At 39.4% G+C, this 26,868-nt stretch overlaps 1 protein-coding gene across 2 annotated transcripts in view; it reads right to left on the minus strand.

The window, feature by feature from the left end:
* Positions 1–787: 787 nt before the first annotated feature.
* Positions 788–26,868, minus strand: part of tbc1d10ab (TBC1 domain family, member 10Ab) — a 62,946-nt gene continuing 36,865 nt past the window's right edge. Inside the window, exons 3-10 of one of the 2 annotated variants that reach the window (XR_010967208.1) lie at positions 23,905–24,012; positions 21,900–22,006; positions 20,331–20,445; positions 18,623–18,688; positions 16,099–16,288; positions 14,452–14,606; positions 1,388–2,935; positions 788–1,346 (exon numbers count right to left, since the gene is read on the minus strand). Coding sequence is in view for 1 of the 2 variants with exons in the window: in XM_068005872.1 (XP_067861973.1) it covers positions 2,459–2,935; positions 14,452–14,606; positions 16,099–16,288; positions 18,623–18,688; positions 20,331–20,445; positions 21,900–22,006; positions 23,905–24,012 (1,218 nt within the window). In the remaining variant the exon portion in view is untranslated. Of the gene's footprint in view, positions 2,936–14,451; positions 14,607–16,098; positions 16,289–18,622; positions 18,689–20,330; positions 20,446–21,899; positions 22,007–23,904; positions 24,013–26,868 lie in introns of both variants that reach the window. The other variant, XM_068005872.1, reaches the window with a different exon arrangement.

The following is a 26,868-nucleotide window of genomic DNA, read 5'->3' on the forward strand; positions in this document are numbered from 1 at the left end:
CAGAAATAGGTGGTCTTGATGATGGGCTGGATACAGAGTTTGAAGCTCAGTTCAGGGTCAAACAGAACACAGAGGTTACAGGTAGTTGGGTTCAGCAAGCAGCTAGGAAAGCAGGTGGTATTGAGACTAAAATGCAATGTTTCTGGCAGGAAACAAACAGGATGGCTTTGGATTTACCATCGCTGAGATGGAGGAAGTTCTGGCTCATCTGTGCTTTGATATCAGACAGCAGAAACGGTGGTAGTGGCGCAGGGTTACGGCTGGGTGTTTTTGCAAATCTGGATTCTGCCGTAAAACATTGTTGGCATTAACTTTTTATTTCTAAACATGCAGGTGCATTTTGTGGAAGCAGCAGCTGATTTGGATGATTGTAGTTAACAGAGCACATTTAATAGTGACACTCATTGCACTTTAAGATGGCAATCAGATAGTCATTTAATGTTACTTCTGCATCTTCCTCATCCGACCCTGGATAACTATAACACATAGCAAGGATCAAGCTATAGCAACGTAGCAAAGACTAACTTAGCACAGGGCACAAAACATTAGTCTGCTGAAGTACATTTTGGAATTTGCTGAATGTGATTGCTATGGGTAACAGCAATGTATCATTTTTACACCACAGGAAAAAAGAGCTGCTTCAAACCTAAATTTTTAGATGCTGGGTGTTACAACTGTGTTACAAATGCATAAAAACAGAACTACAGCAGGCTTGACTCCAATTGTCCCCAAGTTCACTAATTCACTGAGGCTAGCATCCTGGAGAAAAGAAAACTGAACAAAAAAATGGTTTTGAGAATATTTTATTGACCTCATTATGAATCCATGGTATCAGCAAGATAAAATAAAGCTGTGTAGCTTAGATGAACTTATTAATGCATGTAGCAGTTTGTAGGTAAGCACAGAAACTAATTAAGTTATGTTATGCTTGTGGTGCTCATATTACACGGCCACATAGAATTAGACAATATTCAATAAGCTCCAAGTATTTTCATGGTAGATTGCATATAATAAAACAAACTGACACAAGTAGTTTAATGATTCTTCAAATACAGCAAAGTATATTGATTTAACGCTAGGCCAGACAGTTTAACCTTGTTTCCACATCACTATATTTGGTGGTTTTAATGGTCTCAAGGAATGTAAAGCAATAAAACACTAGAAAATTAGGCATTATATAGTATTGTGTTCTTATATTCTACATATAGGAAAGGAGAGAAAATGTTGTTTGACCCAAGTAGGTTTACAATAGCACTTAAATACTTTAACAACTGCTGCAAATCCATTGTGCATTGGTAATTATGTAGAAAAATAGCTGGATTATACAAGAGCAGCAAACACCCATACTCTGGTTTGTAGTCGGTTTATCAACAGGATTCATAAAAACCTCTTGTAAACCAGCTTCTTAAATTTACATTCCTCAAAATTAAGGAAAAAGTGCTAGAAAGTTCCATTAGAAAATACATCAGTTTTTTTTGTACGGTATCGTGGTTAACTATCCTGTTCACTACTGAATACGTGGCACTCAACATTGTATGGAAAACATTTATTAAAGTGGCATATTTATACCCAAACTTTCTTCTGCTCACCTACATTTTATCTATACATAGTAGATATTTTACAAATAAATGAATAGGCATGTGGAGTATTTTAATCTCACAAACTTAGTGCAGCATATCCTCTGTCCCTAGCCAGAAACCCAGTTTGACTTCATGAAAAGACAAAAAGGTATTTTCTTTCTCCACCCACCCCCCCAACCAACATGCACACATAGTTAAATTAATTCAAATAATTGTAATTAATATCTGTGTCAAAGTTAATCTGAACAAAAGCTCGATAAGTCTCTTCCTTGCTACTGGAATTCACTGTTACTTCAAAATGGAAATGGGAGCAGAGCAGTATCTCACCAAAGAATAATCAAGGAAAAAAGTCCTATAAATATCATTTTAACTTGGAACGAGAACCAAGAGGAATTCTTTACAAAAACTACAGAAACTCCATACAAGACATTGCTGACTGGAAAAATATTGTAAAGGTATTTACATTTTCCCCTAAAAAAACATGTACTCCGCTGATTCAGCTAACAATTCATTCTATTAGAGTTTTAAGAGTTAAACAAAAACCCAATAAAGGGGAATAGATTTAGCGGATTCTTCATAGTTTCACTAGTTGGTAAATTAAGCATGTTCCTGGTTTGGGCCAGTTCTTCGAATTGTTTAACCACACAAATCAAGTAGCAGAAACGGAGCAGAAACAAAATTTGATGCTTAAGTTTTTACTGACTCCTCATATTTAAAGATGCTGTCTTAAGCCATAAAAGGGTCACCATACCTTGTCAACGACATTAAGTATAAACATACGATATCAAGGGCTCAACCTTGCCATCCAAAAGTCAGTTCCCTTATGGAATGATTTAAATGTCGAATGAGGCATTCTCCGGGTGCTGGAATGATTCATTTCATAAGTATGTGTCCTGTTCAGTTCCTTCTGAACTGAGACTCTGTTCAGACTGCTGCAATTGAGTGTCCTTTTTTAGCATTGATTGATTTAGCTCTTCTGCAATATCTACAGGTTGGATAACATGTTCACTTTTTAAAATTCTTTTGGCCTCATCAGGGGCAGATCCATTTGCTATTGGTTCTCCTTTTCCCTGCTTTTTCTTCTCTTTCTTTTGTTCTTTTGCATTTTTATTATCCTTTTTCTTTGAATTGCTGCCAGAATCAGAAGATGGGGAGACAGTTGGGGAGTGTACCACTATGGAGGGCATCTGCACCAAGGTTTTATGAGAATGAGGCTCAGCCTCATTGATGGCTTTAGCACCATGCAATCTAGGAGGAGGCTGGTACTTGAGGTCACCGTGCGTGTCCTTCCATTTCTTTAACTGAATTAGATGTTCTTTTTCGACCTCCCTTTCTGTGATAGGAAGTTCGCATATCTGTTTAAAAAAAAACAGTAAAGGTATATTAGTACACCCATTGTTTTTTTTGAATTGACATGTGACAACTGATTGTGCATCAGCATTTTTAGTGAAATAAGTACAATGTACTAAAAGCCACTAAATTTTTCTCAAGTGCTTTTTGTGAGTCCTAACCTTGGTGGTTTCTGTTCATACTCACCATCCAGAGTGCATACATAAATCAAACTCTTCCTTCCCCGAAGTATTTTTGTTGAACAAGCCGTCTAAAGTTACAATAATTTTCATAAGCCAGAAAATGCTGCATTTACAAGGTCAAATTGCGCTACAGCATTTAGTATTAGAATCCTAGAATAACTCTCCCTATTTTAAGTAATTTTTATCTGCAGATCATACAGCAACAATTCTATGGGTCTAGATCACCACAACTACCAGGCAAGCAGAAGGGAAAATGTGTGGCATGGAAGGAAAGACAGCATGGAGGGGTCCTGTAAATATGCCCAGCAAGGGGCAGCACAAATGTGCAAAATCTAGTTTTTAAAGAGTCTACCACCACTCCTCAATGCATGAAGGCAAATATAACCCAAAAACCTTAAGGATTTTAGAATACAAACCATATGAAGTAAGAGGAACAAAGAGTGGAGACAAGTTACTAGCAAAAGCTATGCTGTTTCATGAAGTGTTCCATCTCCTACAGTGTTGGTCATTTTTTTCCCCAACCACATCTTACATTTCCATTAAAAGCTCCAGATGGCTGTGGTATGTGCTGGGAAGTAGCCAGTATTACAGCACAGGCTCCAGACATTTCCATGTTACTATACTGTGTACTGGATAAAGGTTATGAGCAGGGTAAGACGACAATGCAATAGCTGCTATACAAATAAGTAGGTAATATGGACAACATTTATGTTGAAGTAACATTAAACCTCCTAAACTACTTTTTATGCCACAAAAGGTGCTTGAGCAGACAGACAATTATGGTGCAAATTCATGAGGATAAATCTATTACTGTAGCTCTCTAGTCTGATAAGCTTTCAAAAGCTACTTATGTTGTGACCTCAGTGTTGGAAAGATTTAATGCAGACTCATCAAAATAATAGCACAATGAGGCCACAATGGATTCACCAGAAATGAAAGGGAAAAATACTCTAATTTTTTTTTTTAAAAAGACAAAGGGGGAGAAATTGGCCTGCGCCACTCCTGATTTCTGGGCGCTGAATAAGTATTTGGGGTATGAATGTCGGCTGGCGATAACCCACTGCCCCCTGGAAGTGCAGCAGCTGTCAAATTGGAAGCTGGCAACTTCAGAGTGTCCTGAGTGCCCACCTGAAATAGGCCGCAGACCTCTTAAAAATGTTAATAAGGGTCCTAACACCCGTTTTAGGACTTCACTTCCAAATTCAGCAGAAACTGGACGCAGCATACGACGCAACATGCTCCACTCAGTTTTTTCAGTCCACTGCAGCCTAGTCAACAGTCCTTAAATGAGGCCTCCAATGAAAAAGTACATTTTTTTTTAATCTTACCTTAATTTGGAGCCAGGAGGAGCTCCACAACAATACTGTGGGGCCACTACCGATCCAGGCTCGCACCCGCCCCCACCAGGACCTACCTACACTGTACCCGAACCGAACAATTTTGAGAAGGCCCCGACCGCGAGCTGCATGGGATGCTGATCGGCGCGCAGCTCACCGCTTTTATAGAAATGAGACTCGATTTGGAGAGTGTCTTCAGGCATACATTCCAGGCGTGCTGCCCACTTTGCACGGTTTCCGGCAAGAAACCAATTTCTCGGCCAAAGTTTCCACAAGCTATGGTCAAATGATTCAAAAAGGAAAACACAAGGGGAAGTTCCTAATGATTTTATTTCTTTTCAACCGAGTGAGTTCCAGTTTCCATTGCATAATCCAGCCTTTGCTGTCAAGATTTGAAAAAAGTTTTTCTATTACAGCATACATTAAGGGAAAAAAATTATGTTGGGTTCAACTGAGGAAAATCCTCCAGCGAATTATGCTTGCTTAGGCAAATGCAGGGAATGCAACATCTATTGATGCAAATCCTTAAAGATATAGATTTCCTATAAAAGTTCACTCTTGTTCTCCCCCACCCCCTGAAAACATAGATGGATCTGTGTCACGGTATAGTTCCACAGCGGTTGGCCACCCTCTGATATCTCATCTAATTGGTCATTTTCATACATGAGCCAAGATAGTGTCATCAGGCTCTTCATCAAGGGATTTGGGTGAGGAGGAGTGGTCAAGTCTGTAGCAAGAATAGATCAGGGAACCAATGTTTGTGTAGGATCAAACTAGATCCTTGTCTTCCTCTTCCCAACTTTAAGGAGTAATAAGATACTTTCAGGAGAGGTGGACAGGAGGGTTGAAAGAGAAAGAAGGGAAGCTGCAAAGAACAGGCTAACTCCTGTAGTGAAATTAAAAAAATAAAATTTCAAAACCCGCTGTGTGTAATTAGGAATGGTCTGATACACCAGTCTGCTACCTTCTGCAAGAGTGTCCAACTGCAGAGATAAATTACTCGTTTGTTCAGGAGTTTTTCCCCTTGCATTTTAACTTTTCTCCTCCTCTTAAAGCATTGGCTCCTTGCTGGGACACAGTGCCAAGGTACTCACCATCCCCAAGTGGTGTTCACCCAAGTAGCTATTTTAATGTAAAAGACCTGATAGTAACAGCAGGCTATTTTAACATGGGGGACATCACAGCAAAACCTGATCCTGCCCTCACCCAACGTGCACACAAGCATACTTCCAGCAGGTGTCACTGAACAGTGATCAGGAATGGGAACCCTGACCAATCTTCCCACTTCCTAACCAAGGGGCACTAGTGCCAATTGTAGGGTCCTTGCCACCACCCTCCCAAAATTAGTTAAATCAGCACAGACTGAAAATTCTTGCACTTTCCTACCTGACAAAAGTTGAGCTATCAGGAACTGTGCCTTCGGAACCAGTACATCATTGTACAGAAGAACGATTTTATAATTTTTGTCTTTAAGTTTTGCTCTGCCACTGTGGTGCTTATATAGAGGACTCTCTGACCATGCACCAAGTATTAGTGCAGATTTGTAAACCTATTGCTACATTCGCCATTGCAGGGGGGTGGAGGAGTTGGACTACAACCACTGCATCCATCTTTCACAGATGCATCTCCTCCCTATTTTGTCAACAAATCTTTGGTTGATGACTGAAGTTTTTCTAGCTAGGGATCTACCAGAATATTGCTCCTGAGAATCAAACACATTTGTATTGTTCCTGGTTTCAGTTATAACAGTGTCTGGGCTAGCAGCCGAAGATGGAAAGGCCATATGTACAGATTGCCTCAGACATCAGTTCAAGTTAAGCTTTTGCTATAATTCTGCTGCAGTAGCATTACTGGATTCTCAATGTATTCTTTGGCAGGGACAGTACCCATCTAACTGCCTGAAGCTTGGGTATTTTAAAGCTGATGTCCTAAGAGTTCAATCTAGGAATCCATCAGCATCACCAGATGCGTTAACAACATGAAGGGGAGTTGTGTGTCAATCTCTTGAGGAAGTCCCAACAGTCCCTGAATATCCTCAATTATCCTGAATTGAAAATTGATCCAATTTTGTCCACAAGTGAAGCAGTTTGTGGGATAAACTATTTCATGAACGCACAAAAAAGCTTTAGTTTGAATCAAAGCCAACCAACTGATAATACATGGGCACAAACCTATCTTCAACATACATTTCCTTAAACTTTTTCAGATAGTAATACTGGGAACAAATCTGGTCTGGCAGCACAGTAAATTGATTTTTGAAGGTTAAAACGTCTGGCTTCTTTGTGCTATTCTGTGTGAGCTTGCATGATTAGGCAGTACACATAACATCCCCTCAGATGAAAGTGCAGGCAGACACAAACGTTAAAAAAAGTTAGCATCAATCTCTTCCATGATGGCGTCGATGTGACCTACAATGACTTACCATGGGTTTGTGTATACTTGCCTGCCAGCGTGTCAACTTTGCCTACCCCACCTAATAAATGCTCTCCTAAAATGCTCTTCCAAATACCATTTTGACCCCTTGTTGAAGAAATGCTGTCAGGATAACTTTTGCATCCTGGTCTGAATAGAAATATCTCCACCTAGTTATAATGGCACCAAAATAACTCAGACTAATCCTGTAGGGCACATTGGTAAATTTGGAACCAAATCTTCCCCTAATTTCCTTCTCCTAATCCACAGACCTTCTCAAACTTTTGGCTCAATTGTCCTTCCAGGAAGTATACAGTGGTATTCCCAGGGATCAGTATTAGGACCACTGCTCTTTTTGATATACATTAATGACTTGGACTTGGGTATAGAGTGTACAATTTCAAAGTCTGCAGATGACACGAAACTCGGAAATGTAATAAACAATGTGGAGGATAGTAACAGGCTTCAGGGGGACATAGAGGATTGGAGGATTGCAAATGTTACACTCTTGTTCAAAAAAGGGGGAGAGTGATAAATCCGGCAATTACAGGCTAGTCAGCCTAATGTCGGTGGTGAACTTTGAGACAATACTCGGACAAAATTAATTGGCACTTGGAAAAGTATGGGCTAGTAAATGAAAGTCAGCACAGATTTGTTAAGGGAAAATAGTGTTTGACTAACCTGATTGAGCTTTTTGATGAAGGTTGATATGGGTAGTGCGGTTGATGTGTATATGGACTTTCAAAAAGCATTTGATAAAGTACCACATAATAGACTCATTAGCAAAATTAAAGCCCATGGGATTAAAGGGACAGTGGCAGCGTGGATACAAAATTGGATAGGGGACAGAAAGCAGAGAGTAGTGGTGAATGGTTTTTCAGACTGGAGGGAAGTACAGTGGTGGTCCCAGGGATCAGTATTAGAGCCACTGCTCTTTTTGATATATATTTATGACCTGGACTTGGGTATATAGAGTACAATTTCAAAGTTTGCAGATGACACGAAACTCGGAAATGCATTGAAAAATGTGGAGGATAGTAACAGGCTTCAGGAGGGCATGGACAGACTGGTGAAATTTAATGCAAAGTGTGAATTAATACATTTTGGTATGAAGAATGAGGAGAGACAATATAAACAAAAAGGGAGTGCAGGAACAGAGACCCCTAAGGGTGCATGTACACAAATCTTTGAAGGTGGCAGGACAAGTTGAGAACGAGAAATAGGAGCAGGTGTAGGTCATACGGCCCCTCGAGCCTGCTCCACCATTCAATCAGATAATGGCTGATCATTAACCTCAACTCCACTTTCCCGCCCAATCTCCATATCCTTTGATTCCCTTACAGTCCAAAATCTAATCAATCTCAGTCCTGAATATGCTTAACGACTGAGCGTCCACAGCCCTCTGGGGTAGAGAATACCAAATTCTCACGACCCTCATTGAATAAATTCCTCCTCATCTCAGTCCTAAATATCTGACCCCTTATCCTGAGACTACGTCCCCTAGTTCTACTCTCCAGCCACAGGAAACATCCTCTCAGCATCTACCTAGTCAAGCCCTCTTAGAATCTTATATGTTTCAATGAGAAGGCTGTTAAAAAAGCATATGGGATCCTGAGCTTTATTAACAGAGGCATAGAATACAAAGCCAAGGGAGTTATGCTAAACCTTTATAAAATAATGGTTAGGCCTTAGCTGGAGTATTGTGTTCAATTCTGGGCATCATACTTTAGGAAGGAAGTTAAAGCCTTACAGAAGAGATTTACTAGAATGGTACCAAGGATGAGGGACTTCAGTTATGTGGAGACTGGAGAACCTGGGGCTGTTCTCAAAAGTTATGGGGAGATTTGCTAGAGGTGTTCAAAATCATGAACGTTTTTGATAGAGTAAATAAGGAGAAACTGTTTCCAGTGGCAGAAGGGTCAGTAACCAGAGGACACAGATTTAAGGTGATCGGCAAAAGAGCCAGAGGCGATATGAGGGAACTTCTTTTTTTTTTAAGCGCAGCGAGTTGTAATGATCTGGAATGCACTGCCTGAAAAGCGGTGGAAGCAGATTCAATAGTAGCTTTCAAACGGGAAACTGAAATACTTGAAGGGGATACATTTACAGGGCAATAGGGAAAGAGCAGGGGAATGGGACTAATTGGATAGCTCTTCCAAAGAGCTGGCACAGGTACGATGCGCCGAATGGCCTCATCCTATGCTGTACTGTATTATGATGCTATGAACTTCTGCCCTAGATGAAGTGTGCAACCTTTATTTTGAGCTTCTCACTTCTCCTCAGAGGAAGAGAGTGTTTTTGGACCAACACAGAATCTCCCTCTTTCCTTCTTCCACAGGGAGAGCATGTGGCCTCTGCCTAGTTCATTGATAGCACATTCAAGATCAGGAAAGCACTGTAGGGAATCATAGGCATGAACCTTACCTCTATTTGGTACAAGTTTACATACCATTAGGACCTGATTGTGTACAGAATATGTGCTAGAGTACAAGTAACTGCAGTGTGAGTCATATGTAGTTACACAATTATATACATTAGGGTGAGGGATGCTTGATGACTGGGCCTGAGTCAGAGGGTATTAGGGGCTTCCGGGGAGAAGAATGAAGTGTTGCAATACATCACAACAGCAATGTGTCCGCGTCGACATTGTGCATTGTGGGAACTGTCTCAACAAGTAGCCCCGTTTGTGGGAGTCTGGGAAGTTGGCTCTGACTGGCAGATGTTGTGCGCGCTTAGGCCACTTTTCTTAGATTGTGCCACATCAGAGGATGCATCTTACTGCGGCCAGAAGATCTGTGGCAGAACTAGAATGCGTGCATGAATGTGCCCTAATCTGTGTGGTTTGGGTGGAATTTTCTAAATTTGTGCAATATTGAACCAGTCCTCTGGTGTTGTCTGCAGAGAGGCATTCTTTAATTAAACTGGTTTTGTCTGAGTGTATTAGACTGGAGACAATTCAGGCCAAACTAGAAATCAGGATCTTGGCCAGTGCTTTATGATCGCAATTGAGGAGAGATATGCTGCACAGGCATTGGGGTCCTCGACTTTTTTTATGCATGAAAGTGACTGTGACCAATTTGAATGAAGGGTTTACATCTCTAGTATTTGGTGAAATAATATTGTGTTGTCATCATAGGAATCAGGTCAGAGAAGAGCACTTTGTAGAACTCAGCAGATATATCATCCAGCCCTGGAACAGGATGCTGGTTTTTTCAAGCAGAAATCGGAGCATCTAATGCTTGTGAAATTTCATTGGTGGTGAGGAAATGGGAAGTCAGCTAACAACCACTCTGCTTCTTGCTGAGTGGTCTGTACCTCAGATGTAAAGAGAGACAGTAACTGGCAAACTTTTTGTTTATCTCAGTGAGGTCACTGGAGGTTTGACATCATAGTTCTATTCTGTGTTTGTTTGCACAAGACATATACTAGAGATTTTGCTGGCTTGTCCCCCTGCTCAAACTATTTGGCTTTGGCAAATCAGAGCATCCATTCAACACCCACAACAATAGGCCGTTTAGCTCACCACTGGCCTGGATGAGGGCCCATTCAGCGCTGGCCATGCCAAACCTTTTATGCTGGGTTTCTAGTTCACCCACTTTGTCCAGATTCCTTGAAGTTTGAAGCCTCTTGCAAGTTCTGCATGTAGCTTATGCCATTGTGTTCCCCCACCCCCCCCCCTCCCCTGCAAGGACTTAGTAAGACCTCATAAGCTTTTGCACTGTTAGGGTGATGTTGGGGCTCTCAATCTTATAAATAAACTGGGTAAGTTAAGTGCGAACGGAGTCTTTAAAATTCAGGGTCTCCAAGAAGGGAGGAGTTGAGTCTACAATATCATGGATGAGGGAGTAGTTTGTCTAACATTAGCTGAATAATGATAGGTGCCTGGTTGAAGATGGCAACAGCATCAGTGGTACAACTCTACACCCAGGCCAGATGGGATTGTTTCAAAAAGTAATCAAGTCTGGAGTTGGACTTGTGTAAGTTTAAGTAAAAGGTGAAATCCTTCCATACACCTACAATGTCTAGATCCCATAATTCTCATGAACCACCGTAGCTGCCTCTCTTGGGCATCCAGGGCTGGCAGGGAGTCTGTCAAAATACACGGATAGGGCACAATTGTGGAAATACTGATGTGGTAAATGTGGGTGAGTGTGAACTTACTTCCTTAGTCTGTTGCACAGCGTATTGGACCTACTGTTTGATGGAATGAGTTTTATAATTGCAACAAATTCACTCACTAACCGTGGTAAATTGGGTAACAGATTTATTGACCACTATACATTCGTAAAGGGCTAGTAACTGTGATCAAATGGCTTTTAAACTTCCAGATCAAAACAATCAAATAAAGTTAAAGCTGCTGCTGGGATGGGGGAGGGGTAGCTTTGCCCCTCACTATTGACCTGTTCTTTCCCCTTTCGGAGTTGGTAGATCTCCTGAACTTCGATTTTTTGTTTTTGTTTCAAACCTGACCTCCAGGTTTTCTATGTTTTCCAGCTTTCTCATTTTTATGCCTTTTCCTTAAGTCCTCCACCACCTGGCTATTCACACATCCTTTGTTTCTTTCATTTCTTCCTTGATTCTTTCCATCGAGTATCTAAGATGATCTGTTACATTATCCAACAATCATTTCACGTACACTTCTCTGTCTCTCTTTTTCCATACACCTCTCATTTTTTTTCTACTTGTTTGTCTCTCATTTTTCGGTTCTAAAGAGGAGCACGAATGCAAAATGTTGAGTGTCTGTTCACACACAGATACTGACCGACCTGTTGTGTGTTTCCAGTTTTTTTCTCTGTTTAAGATTTCCAGTATTTGCAGATTTTTACTGTTCAATTTTCATTTTTTTTTGTCAGGTCTTACAAATTTGTCATGGCCTCACCCCACCCCTTATTTTAATTTGAGGATGTGGCTTGGTGTCACCCATACTTATTGTTCAGTAGCCTGATTTGTTTCCTCAGTAGATGGAAATACGAGTTTCATCTATGACCATGGTTTCTACCATGTCTGTACTGGGTGTGCCCATGGTGAATAGATTTCATAAATAGACATTGCTTTTTGGAATGTTGTACATAAACTTGTTTTACATGTTTACCATGCATTCCTGAACAAAACTGACATGACTTCAGTATATCATAGTTACAGCTTTTTCATAATGAAAGTAACATTTTTTTACAAAATCAAAATGCTTGAGAGTATGCCATTTTATCTAAAATGAGGGAAAATATTTAACAAAAAGTACTCTGACCTGCTTATTAAAGTCTAGGAAAAGTTTTCAACAATTTAAGCTTCAAAAATAACTAGAACTTTCACTCTCAGCCATGGACATCTGAACAAATTCATTGATGCATCACTGCTTTGGGACACACTCCTAGTAACTAACAGCTAGGGGGCACTTTTATATTAAAGACATGAGGCCAAGATATTTTTTAAGGGTGTGTTTCAGCCACAACCAACCAGTATATATGTCGACTGCCATGTTAATAAAAGCCTTCTATTTAAGCGACTAGGTTAACATGCATACTGTAAAGTGCAAGCCCATGCAGGATGACGTCGCAAGAAGTCAACCTTTTGAAGACTGAATGTCCCAGGAGCTTTTAAGTTTTGACATCAACTGTACTATTTAGCAAGAGTTAAAACATGTACAAAACACCAGCAAGTAAAAATTCAACTGTTAAAATAGAAATATATTTGTGGATTTAATCTCAATTGATTAGTATTCGCCCTCATTAAACAGACCTCAATTTTGTAACCTTATTTTGATTTGGATATTCTATTGTAATCCTCAAAAGTTTTTCAAATTCAACTGAAACAATTTTTAAATCAATCAATCATTACAATCCTGGTTAAATCAGGTTACTGATTTTTACTATTTAAATCTGATACTGTAACTATATAGTTCATGGAATGAAGATTTTAATCCCATTAAGCTGCTTTGAATCATGCTGTGAACAGCATTTGCACTATTCGTCAACGTTTAAAAAATATACATGTGCAATTGTATTATGAGCTGACAAATGCTAAACCGTAACCCAGTTAGACATGACATCTGTGTAAACAAATTCTTAACTTATGGAAATTATCCAGTAGTGCGTTAAAACATAAATTTAGGTCAAACCAAATTCTGATGGTCACAATTTCATTCATTACTTGCTACTCGTTCACCATGGCTAACTGGCAACTAAATCCAAAATAGTTATCTGTGGGTCAGCTGAAATACTACCCTGTGGTCAGTTTGCTTTTTAGTCAAAATAATACTTTTAGCAAAGACATTGCCTCCAGCTCTTTCCGAAAGAGCCTAACACAGCAAGTACTTCTCTTTTGCATAAAGCTAATAAAAACATTTTCTTTTCTGTGATTACACAAGGAATATTTATGAACCACTGAAATATACAAGATGTTGTAATACTGTTCATTGCAGGAAGTCTTTAAACTTCTTGTCTTCTACCACCATCAACCCTCAAAACAAAGTGACACAACAGCAGCTTGCATTTATATAGCGCCTTTAACATAGAAAAAACATCCCTTGGCCCTTCAGAAGCATAAAGTACAAAACCTAGTTTTCAAGATAGCTTAATGCACTGTTAATTCTCAGGTATTAACAGCACTGCTGAAATGTATAAAATAAACCACTCAAGTAGAATGAAGACATTACACCACATTACAGATACGTTTCGGCTACAGCACAGGAAAACAGATAACCCAACCAAGTGAGTGCACAAAGGACACTAATTACAAAATGCTTTTAAGCTGGTTACGTGATTTGTGGAAGTGAAAACTCTGCAAATAGGAACCACATTGTTCTGAAGTAATGTGCAACATTAGGTACAGGCTCAGTCCAGAAATTTATTGGGAGAAGCACTCAGAACAACTAATCTTGCCTTGTCTAACTGCGTCAAAGTTCAGTTAAAAAGTGCATTTTCCCTACAAATGCATCAGATGTTTAGGTTTACTTCGATTTTTGTAATTAGTCAAGGCATTTCTTTTGGTTAATTGCAAAAGTCAATAAAAAGTCTGAACTTTCTCAACAATTGCTTCTAGTGTAAAAGCAAACATAGTAAAATCGTAGCAAAGAATTGAAGTTTCCCTGGTAATATCCATTTTTATCTATCCAGTCGCAGCTAGAGAATATCTCCTGTAATGGCTTCTCTTCCCGCACCGGTACCTCTGGAGTCTCCCAAGGATGTATCCTTGGTCCCCTATTTCTTATCTACATGCTTCCCCTTGGCGACATATTCCAAAAACACACCAGATGCCACATGTACGCGACGATACCCAGCTCTATCTTATCACCACCTCTCTCAACGCCTCCACTGCCTCTGATTTGTCATGCTGCTTGTCCAACATTGGACGAGCAGAAATTTCCTCCAATTAAATATTGGGAAAACCGAAGCCATTGTCTTCAGCCCCGCCACAAACTTCGTTCCCTCGCTACCTCCCTGGCCGCTGTCTGAGGCTGAACCAGACTGTTCGCAACATTGGCGTCTATTTGACTGAACTGAGCTTCTGACCACATATCCTCTCCATCACCAAGATCTCCGTAATATCCTTACATTCAGATGGAAAGGCAGTAAATTTTGACTGGATTCTTACCTCTCGCACGAGAAAGCCTTCTTGCATATATCTGGGATCAATGCTGCGAAGTTTTTCCATGGTCTCGTATTGGCCCTGACATTTCTTCAGTTTGTCCGATGAGCCAAGAGTATACTTCAACAGAATGAGGCCAACCCGAAAAATCACCTTTACACCTGGGTAGAACAAAAATCGAAAAACAAATTTCAATTGACCGCACTAACAGCATTAACAAAATGAAAATTCAGCTTCATGAACAAGTTTGCAAAGGTCAAACATAATCTACATTGTGCTAGGGAACTGCTAAACCAAACAAGGAACAGCTGTGTTTTCAACCCTGGTACTACTGGCTATTCCTTTCATTTTTTCAAAAGATATTTTACAATTTTTGCACCAATGATGAGTATTTGAAGCAGATTTCAAATTAATGTAATATTACACAGAGGATGCAGAAAAGAATGTAAAAGAACCACAAAGTTTGTTTTTAAAATAATGTAAAAAAAAGTGCTGCAGTCCTCAAATGGTTAAGGGAAATAACTTTATAAACATTCATCCAGCTGAACAAGGACTCAGACTAGAACGTAAAAAGCACAGCAACAGAAAGATTGTATTCTTAAAATAGTCAGTCAGTCAGTGAATGCTGACAAAGCAAACACTGTTGTAATTTCAGAAAGAACTTAATTAGGTCTTCAAAATGTATGAATTATAAGGAGCAAAATAGGATATCAAATTGATCTCATTCTGGTCATTTCCAATTTTTTTTTCAAATACCTTTATATGCCATAAGGTACAAAGTCCTGGAAAACTGAAAATTTTATTGATTTCCCTTTATCCACGAGTTTATCCAGATTGGTCTGAATTAGTCTGCCAATACAAGCTTCGAGAAATAACCTCAGGGAAATTGCTATCATTGTGTGGCTTCAGATTCACTTATGCCAGTTTTTTTTAAATCTTAGTTTATTTTATAATCATTGCGCTCATCAAAGTGAGGAATGTAGGTGCTGAGAAATGAGACACTTCATGTTTTGTACGCTCAGTGTCATCATTCAGCATTCTTAGTATTGCTAATTACAGAGTAAAGCACTCCCTCCAATGCGTCTTAGGCTCAGCCTCAAAAGAGCATCCCTATTGCAATAATTACATTTTCTATTTCCCATATCAGCAATCCGCTGGACTCAAGTGAGACTGTGAATTTAGTGCCAAGGGCCTATGCTCTCTACAAATTGGGTTGAGACAGCACAAACTCATTTCACTTGTACTAGTGATGTCAGCAACACCTAAACAATGAGGCAACATAGTACGTGGGCACACGCACACACAAATTTAGGACACCAGCAGCACTTCATGATGATCAATACCATACCTTTCAATGATAGGATATAGGGGAAGTGTTCATGACTCCCTAGATAGTTCCCAACCCTAGCTGTGCAATTGGGAAGGTGCATAGCAAAAGCTCGATACTTCATAAGGAAGGAGATATGAGATGAGAAAATTCTCAAGTCAGGTCAGCCAAGCTGCTATTATGCACTTCCTAGCAGCCAGACCATTAATTGCATTGGAGAACTACTGGCTGTCTCCAACGAGCTTGTATCTCAGCATCAGCTATTATCAGATGGCTGATGCTGGTATTAATATAGCCAACAGTACAAAACAGTTTTGATTATGTACCTTCACAGAAGAACATGTCCCAAATTCTCAGCACGGACACCCATGGCAAGGTTCTTGAAAATGCACACATGAACCACTCGGTCATGTAGAGGATGGGGTCAATTTTGTACTTGTTAAGGTGCTTATGTGCCACTGGTGAAACCTTACGCAACAAGGCAAAAAAGATCTCCCCATCCAACTGGATTGCTTCCTGAAGAACAAATCATACAGTTATGAAAATATGCCCATTTCTATCTGAAAAAAGTTTAGCTTGACACCATTTTATACAGTATTTGAACTATGTACCCTTTGATGGGGTTTCACAGATTTGATTAGTTTTTGAGAAATGAAAAACCAATCTTTGGAATTCAGCACTCAACTCAGGTTGGTGTTGGTAATGTAGGAGTCAGCAATACAGGTCAAGTTTACCCTGATCTGGATGTTCTAACTCAACATTTGTTAGATTCACAAACTTTAGTGGTAATTAGTAGCTGCATTAAAGATGTTGAAAGCAATATTTTAAAGTTATCCAGAGTTTACTGGAAAGCCACCACCCGGTGTAGTACATAGCTGTTTAGACCAGAAGGTGCTCGTTCAATCCTTAGTTCATGCTAAGTCAGCTGGGGTGCTACAATTGGTTTCAGTGCTCCAAGATCAGGGAAAGGGGAATTCCAGCTGGAAACTGCATTGTGAACAGAATCACATATGACCCCCTTTATAGTCAAACCACTTGACCACACATTAAAAATAGCCACCTGGGTGAAGTACCAGAGGGTTGCCAACACCTATGGATTTGCACCCCACCTAGAATCAATGTCTTCAGGAGATGAATACTAGTTACAGAAACACACAAGGTCATGTACACTGTCCTTTTGCAGTGTTGGCAGCATGCTTAATAAACATTAAATCTGTGACTCAACACTGCACAGTGATAAAATCCAATAAACCTTATCTTGTCAAAGAGCAACAGCAGCAATTTGGAACTTTTTTTTTTAAACAATTAGTAACTAGATACTGCAAGTGTAAAATACTGTACATATCTGTTGCATTTATAAATCTTTGTATCCAGGCAGATTTCTTAACAATTAAATATGGCAGTTCATTGAGAGAGCTTTTGTTGCAATCCAGGCAGTGTATTAGATTCACACGAGGGATTCCTACACAATGCCACTACTATATATAACGTAATACACTTTAGCTGGAAGAAAACTTTTGGCAACAGGGGCTAGAATGGCACTGTCTGAGTGTGAAAGGAAATTAAGCTCCCTCATGGTAGAAAACAGCAAAACTGAGCAGCTGCCAAATTAGTAGATAAAGACAACTGTGTTTAGCAACTAGACTTAGGAAACTAGGTCTAAACTGAACAGTAAAACCTTGTGAAGGGGCAAGAAATGTACAATGTCCAAGTGTTTGTGCAAGTGGAAGTTTAACGGTTGAATTCTGTCCTCTGTAGCAGTTTTGTCTATAAGCTGGTACTTTGGGAAGGTACGGTGAGAGCCCAAGCTAAACCAACAAGCAAAGCGTGTATACATTTCAGTGATATCCTTGAAAATACAACTTAAAAATGCTGCCCTGTGTATGAGAGTCAATATTATGAAATGTATTTAACTGAACTATTTAAATGAATTATGTACTTAAGATTTTCAAATGTAGGTCTGAATTTTAAAAAAAATTAGCTGAAAAATAAGCCACTTTTCAAGCTTTTTACCTAGTCATACAATTCTCTAATAAATCATAAACTTTTTATTTTAAGCTATGTGAATAAAATCTGCACTTTTTCTTGAAGAACCTGTATAGATTATCAAATTTCTGGGACATCTAGATTACTGATCAATCAGGTGACAGCAATAATCACTCAAAGCTGAAGTTCACTTCTCTTAAACAATGCATCATAGCAGGAATTTGGTGAAAATCGGGGAGAGGTGTTTGCTGAACTTCCAGCAATAGAGTGGGAGAAGCAGTGAGGAAACTCACCCTCCTGGGTTATTTCAATTCAATCAGAAAGGGATAGAAGAGCGAGCATACAAACTGAACCCAAAGCTGAAATGTGCTGCTCCAATTTCTAATGATGTGAAACAGAGAATTCAGTCAAGCAGCACATTTTATCAGTGAATTAAAACCAGAGGTGACTGGCAGGAAGCAGGTCTTGCACTTGTAACTGAATGAACATACTTACTCGCTACCAAATGTCGTAAAAGTCCTGGTAGCATTGTTCCAGAAGGCAACATAGTTACTCTGACGTTTTTCTACATGATATAGTAAAAATATCCCGAGAGGCTAGCAAATATACTAAACGGGCTAAGTGAATGAAGCAGCTTCCGACTACATTTCTCACATGTATTCAGACACATGTAGTTAGTTGCATAGAAATAGGTCTGCACCACTGTGCATAACTATAAAACTGCAGAATTCTCATCATTGTTTTCTTCTGCCACCTGTTCCCCCTGTGCATACACAAAAACATTGTAATCCTGTGTTGGCAGTCCTGACTTCTACTATTTCTAAAAGTTAATAGCTCCTATCAGAAGAAGGTTTAAAAACTCACCAATCCAGCACTGTAATATCCTGGAAGATATTTCTCACAAATCTGAACCAGACACCAAAAAGCTTGCTATGAAACAGAACAAAACAAAACGGGTATCAATTAGATCGACTCATGACCGAGAGCAACAGCAATACTGAAATAAGGGCACTAAATGCAAGAATAGAAAATGCTGGAATTTGCTGGCATTATCTTTACATTTTGAAATCTATCAACAACATTGTGGTAATCCTCAAGTATTGTGGGATTTTATAAAACACATGAATTTGAAATTAAAGGTTTCCAAAACCAGAATACTCCACACTAAGGGAGGAAAAAAAGACTGGTGGGGAAAATAGAAAAAACTCTCTGTCCAAAGTAATTCCCCCAAAAATTTAAGATAGCTCCGATCTGTGGAATATTCTTCTGGATTGGACTCTTGCAGGTCAGCCTTCAGGATTCAAAGAAGTGGATGGAACCGCTCCAGGATGCACAGAGACTTGGAATTGTGAGCCAAGATCCAAAATTACATGTTTCCACAGCAGGTTAAATATACTAATAAAAATAAAATCATTCTATAACTACTTTTCAAATTATTTTGAAAAAAAAAGTAACTCAGAAATCCCATTACAGCAAGAGGAGGTATACCCTGCTGATTGCAGTGAAAGAATCATGGTGCATGCTGGGAAGTATTGCTTATGGTCAGACTGGGGCAGTCAGGGAATTGCAAGCATTGAGTAGAAAACTCAACTGCAGGCCCAAATTTTTTGGGAGAGGGAGAGACCTTCAAGTAGAAAAAAACCATAATGCAGATAATTACAAGCACAAAAGAATGTTACAGGTAACTTTCAATCGTGTTGTAAAAGATCAATTTTTAAAATGCTTATCAGAAATGTTAGAAACTTTTTAATCCCATAGTTGGCAGGCTAAGAAGGGTCAAAATGACCTATGAAATAATTGTCCAAAGAAGTATTTTGAGAGACTTGAATTGCTCTGGTATGATTCTTATGTTGAGTAGACCTTACAGACTAGCGATTGTTGATTTGTTTTCATGTAAAATGTTTAGTCGTTCCTAAGTATAGTTGAGATATCGATTTACTCGTGAAGCTATTAAATTGTGATTTGCTATTGTTTTGTGAATATGAAATTTGAGCAAATGAGGTGAAAGTGTGACATAGAACTTTGCATTAAACAGTGTGCGATATCTGAAATGTAACTGACAGAAGTACACATAAATGTAAAATTTGTAGCTATGTTCTGCCAGCACTCATGTACGAGGCTGCACACAGAGGAATCAATGCCACTTTTATGTGGTAGCAGAAGGCTGCCATCTGTGGAACTTCATACAAGCACGAATGGCTATCTTCAGGAAAGGAGGGGAACCAGGAACAATTTTTTAAAAAATTCACTTCTCTCCTCAACTCTTTAAAAGTTTACTTCTCTTCCCAGAGACAAAGCAGGCATCATCCCCAGTCAATTAGGTCACATGCTCAAAGGCTGATGTTTCTCTGCAAGCAGAGACCAAGACAAACAACAGTAGTGAGGATCAACTCGACTTCTGATTTTTCCTTCCTCCCTCCTCCCTGTACGGAAGTGCTGGTCTCTTTGCAACACACACTGCTATGGGGCTTCCCTATTTTGCATCCATTTTTAACGCTCAAAACGTTAACTTCTCCAAATAGACTTTCCGAATTGGTTTCAAACAATGAGAGAAAATATGCTGTTCAGTTACCTCAGCAGGCATGTGCATTAGAAGGACAGCAGCTATTGGAGCCTGTGCCTGACAATACCCCTCCTCTGGCCTGTATATCGTGTATGCTTTTAGAACTCTATAAAGATCTTGTTGCCTAAAATGGACAGAAAGAATCAATTGAGTTTTGTGAAGACAAAAAGAAACAAGAAATGCTCTGACATTTAGATCCAATTTTGGACCTGAGCATGCTATTTTCCTCCTCTTCTTGCCCCCCTGTGAACATCCATAGATTCAGTTTTGCTTTTGGATACATGAATGAAGTCATCATTAAAGTAGGAGCCACAAGTTACTTCTCAGGTTGTTTACCTTGGAGGTCTCAATTTATAATTATCTTCACCTGGTTCCACATAGCGATTCGCCATTTGCAGCTCATGAACTCCCCTAAAACTTAAGCATTGCAATCACATTTCCCATTTTTAAATTAAGATGGAGATGGCATTCATGCCTCTTAAAAAGTTACAATTTAATAAAATTCTACCTAATTTTTTGCCGTGTACATATTTGAACAGCAAGTACCAATAACACTGAAAGAACTAGCTTGGACGAGTTATTGAACCAGTGAGAGAAAGGTGAATTAATGTACATAGCAGAACAATAAGACACAAATCAACTATAATTACAGGCAGCACAATGATCCAAACTGGTGTGCCACAAGGCAGTGGAAAATTTAAACAGCATCTTTCATAACCTCAGGACATCCTAAAGCACTTTTGAAGTCGCGTCACTGTAATGTAGGGGAATGTGGCAGCCAATTTGCACAGTAAGGTGATAAATAACCAGATAATCAGTTTTTAAGTGATATTGTTTGAACGGTAAATGTTGGTCAGTGAGCTCCAGTGCTCTTCAAGAAGTGCTATGGGATCTTTTACGTCCACCTCTAGGGCAGGTGAGTCTTCGATTTAACATCTCATCAGAAAGACACTTCAAAAGTACTCCATTGGGTGTAAAGCGCTTTGGAACATCCTGAGATCATGAAAGGCGCTATATAAATTCAAGTCTCTCTCTTTCTTTCTCGGTCCTGCACTGAAGTGTCTGCTGGGATTATATGCTCAAACTTCTGGAGTGGGGCTTGAATCCACAACCTTTTGACTCAGATGAGAGTACTACCACTGAGCCACAAATGACACTTAAAGCAGTAAGCTTTAAAGAAACACAAAATATAAAAGATACTTACAAAATGATTCAGAAGTGTAATTATCTAGACGTGAGAAGTAAGAGTACAACAAAATCTTTAAGGGGTAAGGGACCCCCAACACCCATAAAGCACCTCCTTGTTCTTTCTTACAATCTTTATTCAGGAGTTTACTGTAAAGTTCTGTATCCTTCTATTTGTTCAAATGGAGGTGCCCCATCTCACTCCAGCATATCTTACATGAAGTACGTCAGACGGATAGCTTCAGGGCTTCACATAGCACCCATGTAAACAGATAACTTTTATTATAAAGGATTTTTTTTTAAACTGAAGTGTCCTATTGGTAAGAATAGTCTTCCTTTTGACATTGTGCTTTACATTTTTAAAAGGACCCAATACAAAAAACATAAACTTACCCATGGCCTCCTCTAGCAATAAACATCTCATGAAAAGGAAATTGGCGATGCAGGTCCCTTTCTATTACATCAAGCCATGTTGGATCTCCAGGTGACTGATCCAACGCCTAAAGAAAGCAAACATTAAACCATCAGACTTCAATATTTTGTTACTTTGATGCAGCAAAAAAAGTATATTTTCTTCAATTTAACACCATAATAGGATATTGTACAATTAAAATACTTTAGCAACAATGTAACTGCACTTAAGCTGCAGACTACTTTACAAGGCTATATATAATCTAGGTCAAGGCTATTTTACCATTCCTTCGTTCCATACTTTGTTAAGACTACTAAAAAAAAATGCCTCTTATCCATATATGATTCAGTTTCCATCCCGATCAATGCTGAGTTAGCTGAGCTCAGCCAGGGCAATGGTAGGGGTAGTACAATTGCTTCAGGGAAGGGGAAGAAAAATACCCAGGGTACCTACTCTGAATCACTATAAAGCGACTCTCATAGGAAATACACGTGAAGTGTTTCACTGATGGATAGTTTGCCAGCACTCACTGCCAAAGCTCACGTGAACAGTAGCCAGTTGGACAAGGTACGAGAGGATGAGGATGTCCGGCACCTGTACAACTTTATTCCAGTGAGTGTCAATAACTTCAGGAGGAAAGTGAAGAGGTGACTAAAGTAGTGGACAGGGGAATGTCAATGGATGTTATTTATATGGACTTCCAGAAGGCATTTGATAAGGTTCCACATAAGAGACTGTTTGCTAAGATAGAAGCCCATGGAATCGAGGGAAAAGTATGGACTTGGTTAGGAAGTTGGCTGAGCGAAAGGCGACGGAGAGTAGGGATAATGGGTAGGTACTCACATTGGCAGGATGTGACTAGTGGAGTCCCGCAGGGATCTGTCTTGGGGCCTCAATTATTCACAATATTTATTAACGACTTAGATGAAGGCATAGAAAGTCTCATATCTAAGTTTGCCATTGACACAAAGATTGGTGGCATTGTAAGCAGTGTAGATGAAAACATAAAATTACAAAGCGATATTGATAGATTAGGTGAATGGGCAAAACTGTGACAAATGTGAGGTCATCCACTTTGGATCAAAAAAGGATAGAACAGGGTACTTTCTAAATGGTAAGAAGTTAAAAACAGTGGATGTCCAAAGTGACTTAGGGGTTCAGGTACATAGATCATTGAAGTGTCATGAACAGGTGCAGAAAATAATCAATAAGGCTAATGGAATGCTGGCCTTTATATCTAGAGGACTAGAGTACAAGAGGGCAGAAGTTATGCTGCAGCTATACAAAACCTGGTTGCACCGCACCTGGAGTACTGTGTGCAGTTCTGGGCACCGCACCTTCGGAAGGACGTGTTGGCCTTGGAGGGAGTGCAGCGTAGGTTTACTAGAATGATACCCGGACTTCAAGGGTTAAGTTACGAGGAGAGATTACACAAATTGGGGTTGTATTCTCCAGAGTTTCGAAGGTTAAGGGGTGATCTGATCGAAGTTTATAAGATATTAAGGGGAACAGATAGGGTGGATAGAGAGAAACTATTTCTGCTGGTTGGGGATTCTAGGAGTAGGGGACACAGTCTAAAAATTAGAGCCAGATCTTTCAGGAGCGAGATTAGAAAACATTTCTACATACAAAGGGTGATAGAAATTTGGAACACTCTTCCGCAAACGGCAATTGATACTAGCTCAATTGCTAAATTTAAATCTGAGATTGATAGCTTTTTGGCAACCAAAGGTATTAAAGGATATGGGCTAAAGGCAGGTATATGGAGTTAGATCACAGATCAGCCATGATCTTATCAAATGGCAGAGCAGGCACGAGGGGCTGAATGGCCTACTCCTGTTCCTATGAAGGGAGTGGGGGGGAGGGGGGGGGGGAGAAGACTGTAAAACAAGTAAAGACATTCATTAAGATTTCCCAATAATATTAAAATTGGATATTTCAATAAGGAGAACAGCCAATATAATTTTTTTTTCTGTTAATACTCACATCAAACTTCCCATGGTTCTGTTCCATTTTTACTTTACTTCCTGACAAATACTGCCAAGCTCTTCCTCGTAGTGAGGGCGGAATTCCTTTCTGACATCGTAATTTTACCTGTGCCATAGAAACAGGAAATGTTAATACAGCCTCAATTTTCTTTAATGGCCTTAATTTTTTTTTAAAAAGTCAAGAATGAGGTTAATCCCCCTAATATTTTAGTGCAACTGGACTAGCTTCTAAATATAACATGAATGCTCCCAACATCTTTGACTCTACCTAATCTGGTATTATTTCAAACATTTTAATACCCTTTGAGTAGTTATTTTTTTAAGTTCTGTTTTAAGTTTACTTACCAATAATTTAATTTTATATCTGGTAGTTCTACTGACTTGACTAAGTTGAAGCAAAATTTCTGTATTCATCTCAAGTATCTGTACCATTTAATACTTTTATCAGGATCCCCTTTGACCTTTTTAGACTGAAGCGCTTAAAAGGCCCAAAATTCCTGAGACTTCCAGCCCCCTTCCTGCTACCTCCTTCCCGCTACCTCCTTCCCAAATCCCAGGGTCAGAATTATTTGCATATGGGGGGAAAGGGGGTACTCAACTTTTGTAGCAATACTGGGGAGCCCGCCTCAGCTGGGTTGGTGGGGGAAAGATTGGAGGAAAGAGGGGAATTTCACTGTAGTACTTGCCACAGCATGAGGGACCCATAAACAGGCAAAGATGACCAAACACTGCTCAGATTGTTAAAAATTCTAAAGTGGCCACTTTCCCAACAATTGATTGTCCTGGCATTTGAAACAATTGTGGGTCCCATTTCTGCCAGGATCTGGACTGGCCACATTATTATGCCCGCATCATGCCCTCAAAAGTAAGCACAACTGCATCATGCAGGCATACAGAAGGGGCACGTCCCCACTCAGGTGGAATTTAGCAATATGAACAAAGGAGCAGTGGAACCAGTTGCACAACATTTCAACCCGCCCACCCACATTGCGATGCCGCTGTATGTGTACCCACCCACTCCCCCCAACTCCTAACTCAGGAATTTGAGCCCTAAACTTATTATTGCCACCCCACCTTACACTTGGTATCATTCTTGTTACTCTTCTCTGCACCATCTCCAATGCATGCATCTCTCTTTTGAAGCTTAACCACCAAATTTGTACACAGTACCACAAACGTGGTCTGATCTGTATATTATAAAGCCTCAGCAAAATCTTCATAGACTTATACCATTCTGGCTATGTATCCAAACATTCCAGTAGCTTTTTTAAAAAAAGCTTGCTTTTCCATACCGTCTCAAATTTGAACATCATAAGTGTACGATTACCCTTACGTCCCCAATATGTCTGAGCTAAATCTACATTGTATACAAATGCTGCTCTTTACCACCAAATATTTATGGTCAGTATTAAATTTAATTTTTCTACTCAATTGCTTAACTGATCCAACTTCCTCTGCAAGCTGTTCTTAATGTTTTCCCTATTTTAGAATTGCCTGCAAGATGTAAATGAATGTAAGTGCATAAAAGACTAATTATGGTTTACAGAAGAATTAATACGCTGTTCGTATACAGCATCTTACGAGATGTGAAAAAATACTTCTGCAGTAAATTAAGATCTTGAAACCAAACAAAGGAAATAACAGGCCTTTACCATTTACTTCATTTGCAGAGGTTTAAAAAAATGTTTTCAACTACTTTCTAAATGACGAAGTCACAGGTTAGCAACAATCCAGTGAAACCATGATTTGGGGATGCAACAGCTAAGGAAGAGTCATTCAGCTGTTTTTTCCATTAAGCACAAGAAAAAAAAGGTCTGATGATAAAGCAACTTTTCTGTAACTAATGATTATCTTTGGAAAATTGTGACCATGAAAGACAAAAGAATCAAGGATTATATTTAGTATTCTCCAGTGGCAAATAAATGAGACAGACCAAAGTACTTGAATTCCAAGCATTACAAGTACCTGAAAGTTTTTTTTAAAACCAAGGGAAGTGCCAGTGGCTTGTATTTTCAATTGAATTTTTATAATACACCAGCTTAGGATAAATAGTAAGAAATACTTTCCATCAGTGTAACAACTATGTAACAAAGGCATAGTGGTCTTAATGGGGGACTTTAACCTTCACATAGATTGGGGAAAGCAGACTAGCAACTGTCAGACAGGTAGTGAATTTCTTGAGCGTGTCCGGGATAATTTTCTACAGCAGTATGTCCTAGAGGCAACAAGGGGGCAAGCCATACTAGATTTAGTAATGAGTAATGAACCAGATTTAGTTAACAGCTTAACTGTGCGTGAACATCTATCCAATAGCGATCATAACATGATCGAGTTCAATGTAGTGTTTGAAAGGGAAAAAAATGAATCAGCTGCTAAGATTCTAGACTTGGGTACGGCCGACTTCAATAGGATGAGACAGAGACTGTCCACAGTAAACTGGGCAAATCTGTTAATGGGTAAAATGACTGATGATCAGTGGGAAATGTTTAAAGAAACATTTAACGAGATACAGAACCGGTTTATACCCGAGGGGCAAGAACTCTACTTGCCAAAAAACACGGCCATGGACAGTATAAGACATAAGGAAAGGGCGTACAAAAAGGCAAAAAATGGCACAGATCCTGGCGAATAGGAAAGATACAAAGATCAACAAAGGGTCACAAAACAGATAGTAAGAGCTACAAAAAGAGAGTATGAAAAGAAACTTGCAAGGGATATCAAAACCAATACGAAGAACTTTTATAGTTATATTAGGAAAAAGAGGTGGTCAGGAGCAGTGTTGGCCCCTTAAAAACTGAAAGTGGGGATATGGTCATTGACCATGGGGAAATGGCGGACATGTTGAATAATTACTTTGCGTCAGTATTTACAATAGAAAGAGGATAGCATGCCGGAAATCCCAAGAAAACTAATATTGAATCGGGGACAGGGACTCGATAAAATTAACATAAGTAAAGCAACA

Source organism: Heptranchias perlo, chromosome 25 (genome assembly GCF_035084215.1).
Source record: "Heptranchias perlo isolate sHepPer1 chromosome 25, sHepPer1.hap1, whole genome shotgun sequence".
NCBI classification, from domain to species: domain Eukaryota; kingdom Metazoa; phylum Chordata; class Chondrichthyes; order Hexanchiformes; family Hexanchidae; genus Heptranchias; species Heptranchias perlo.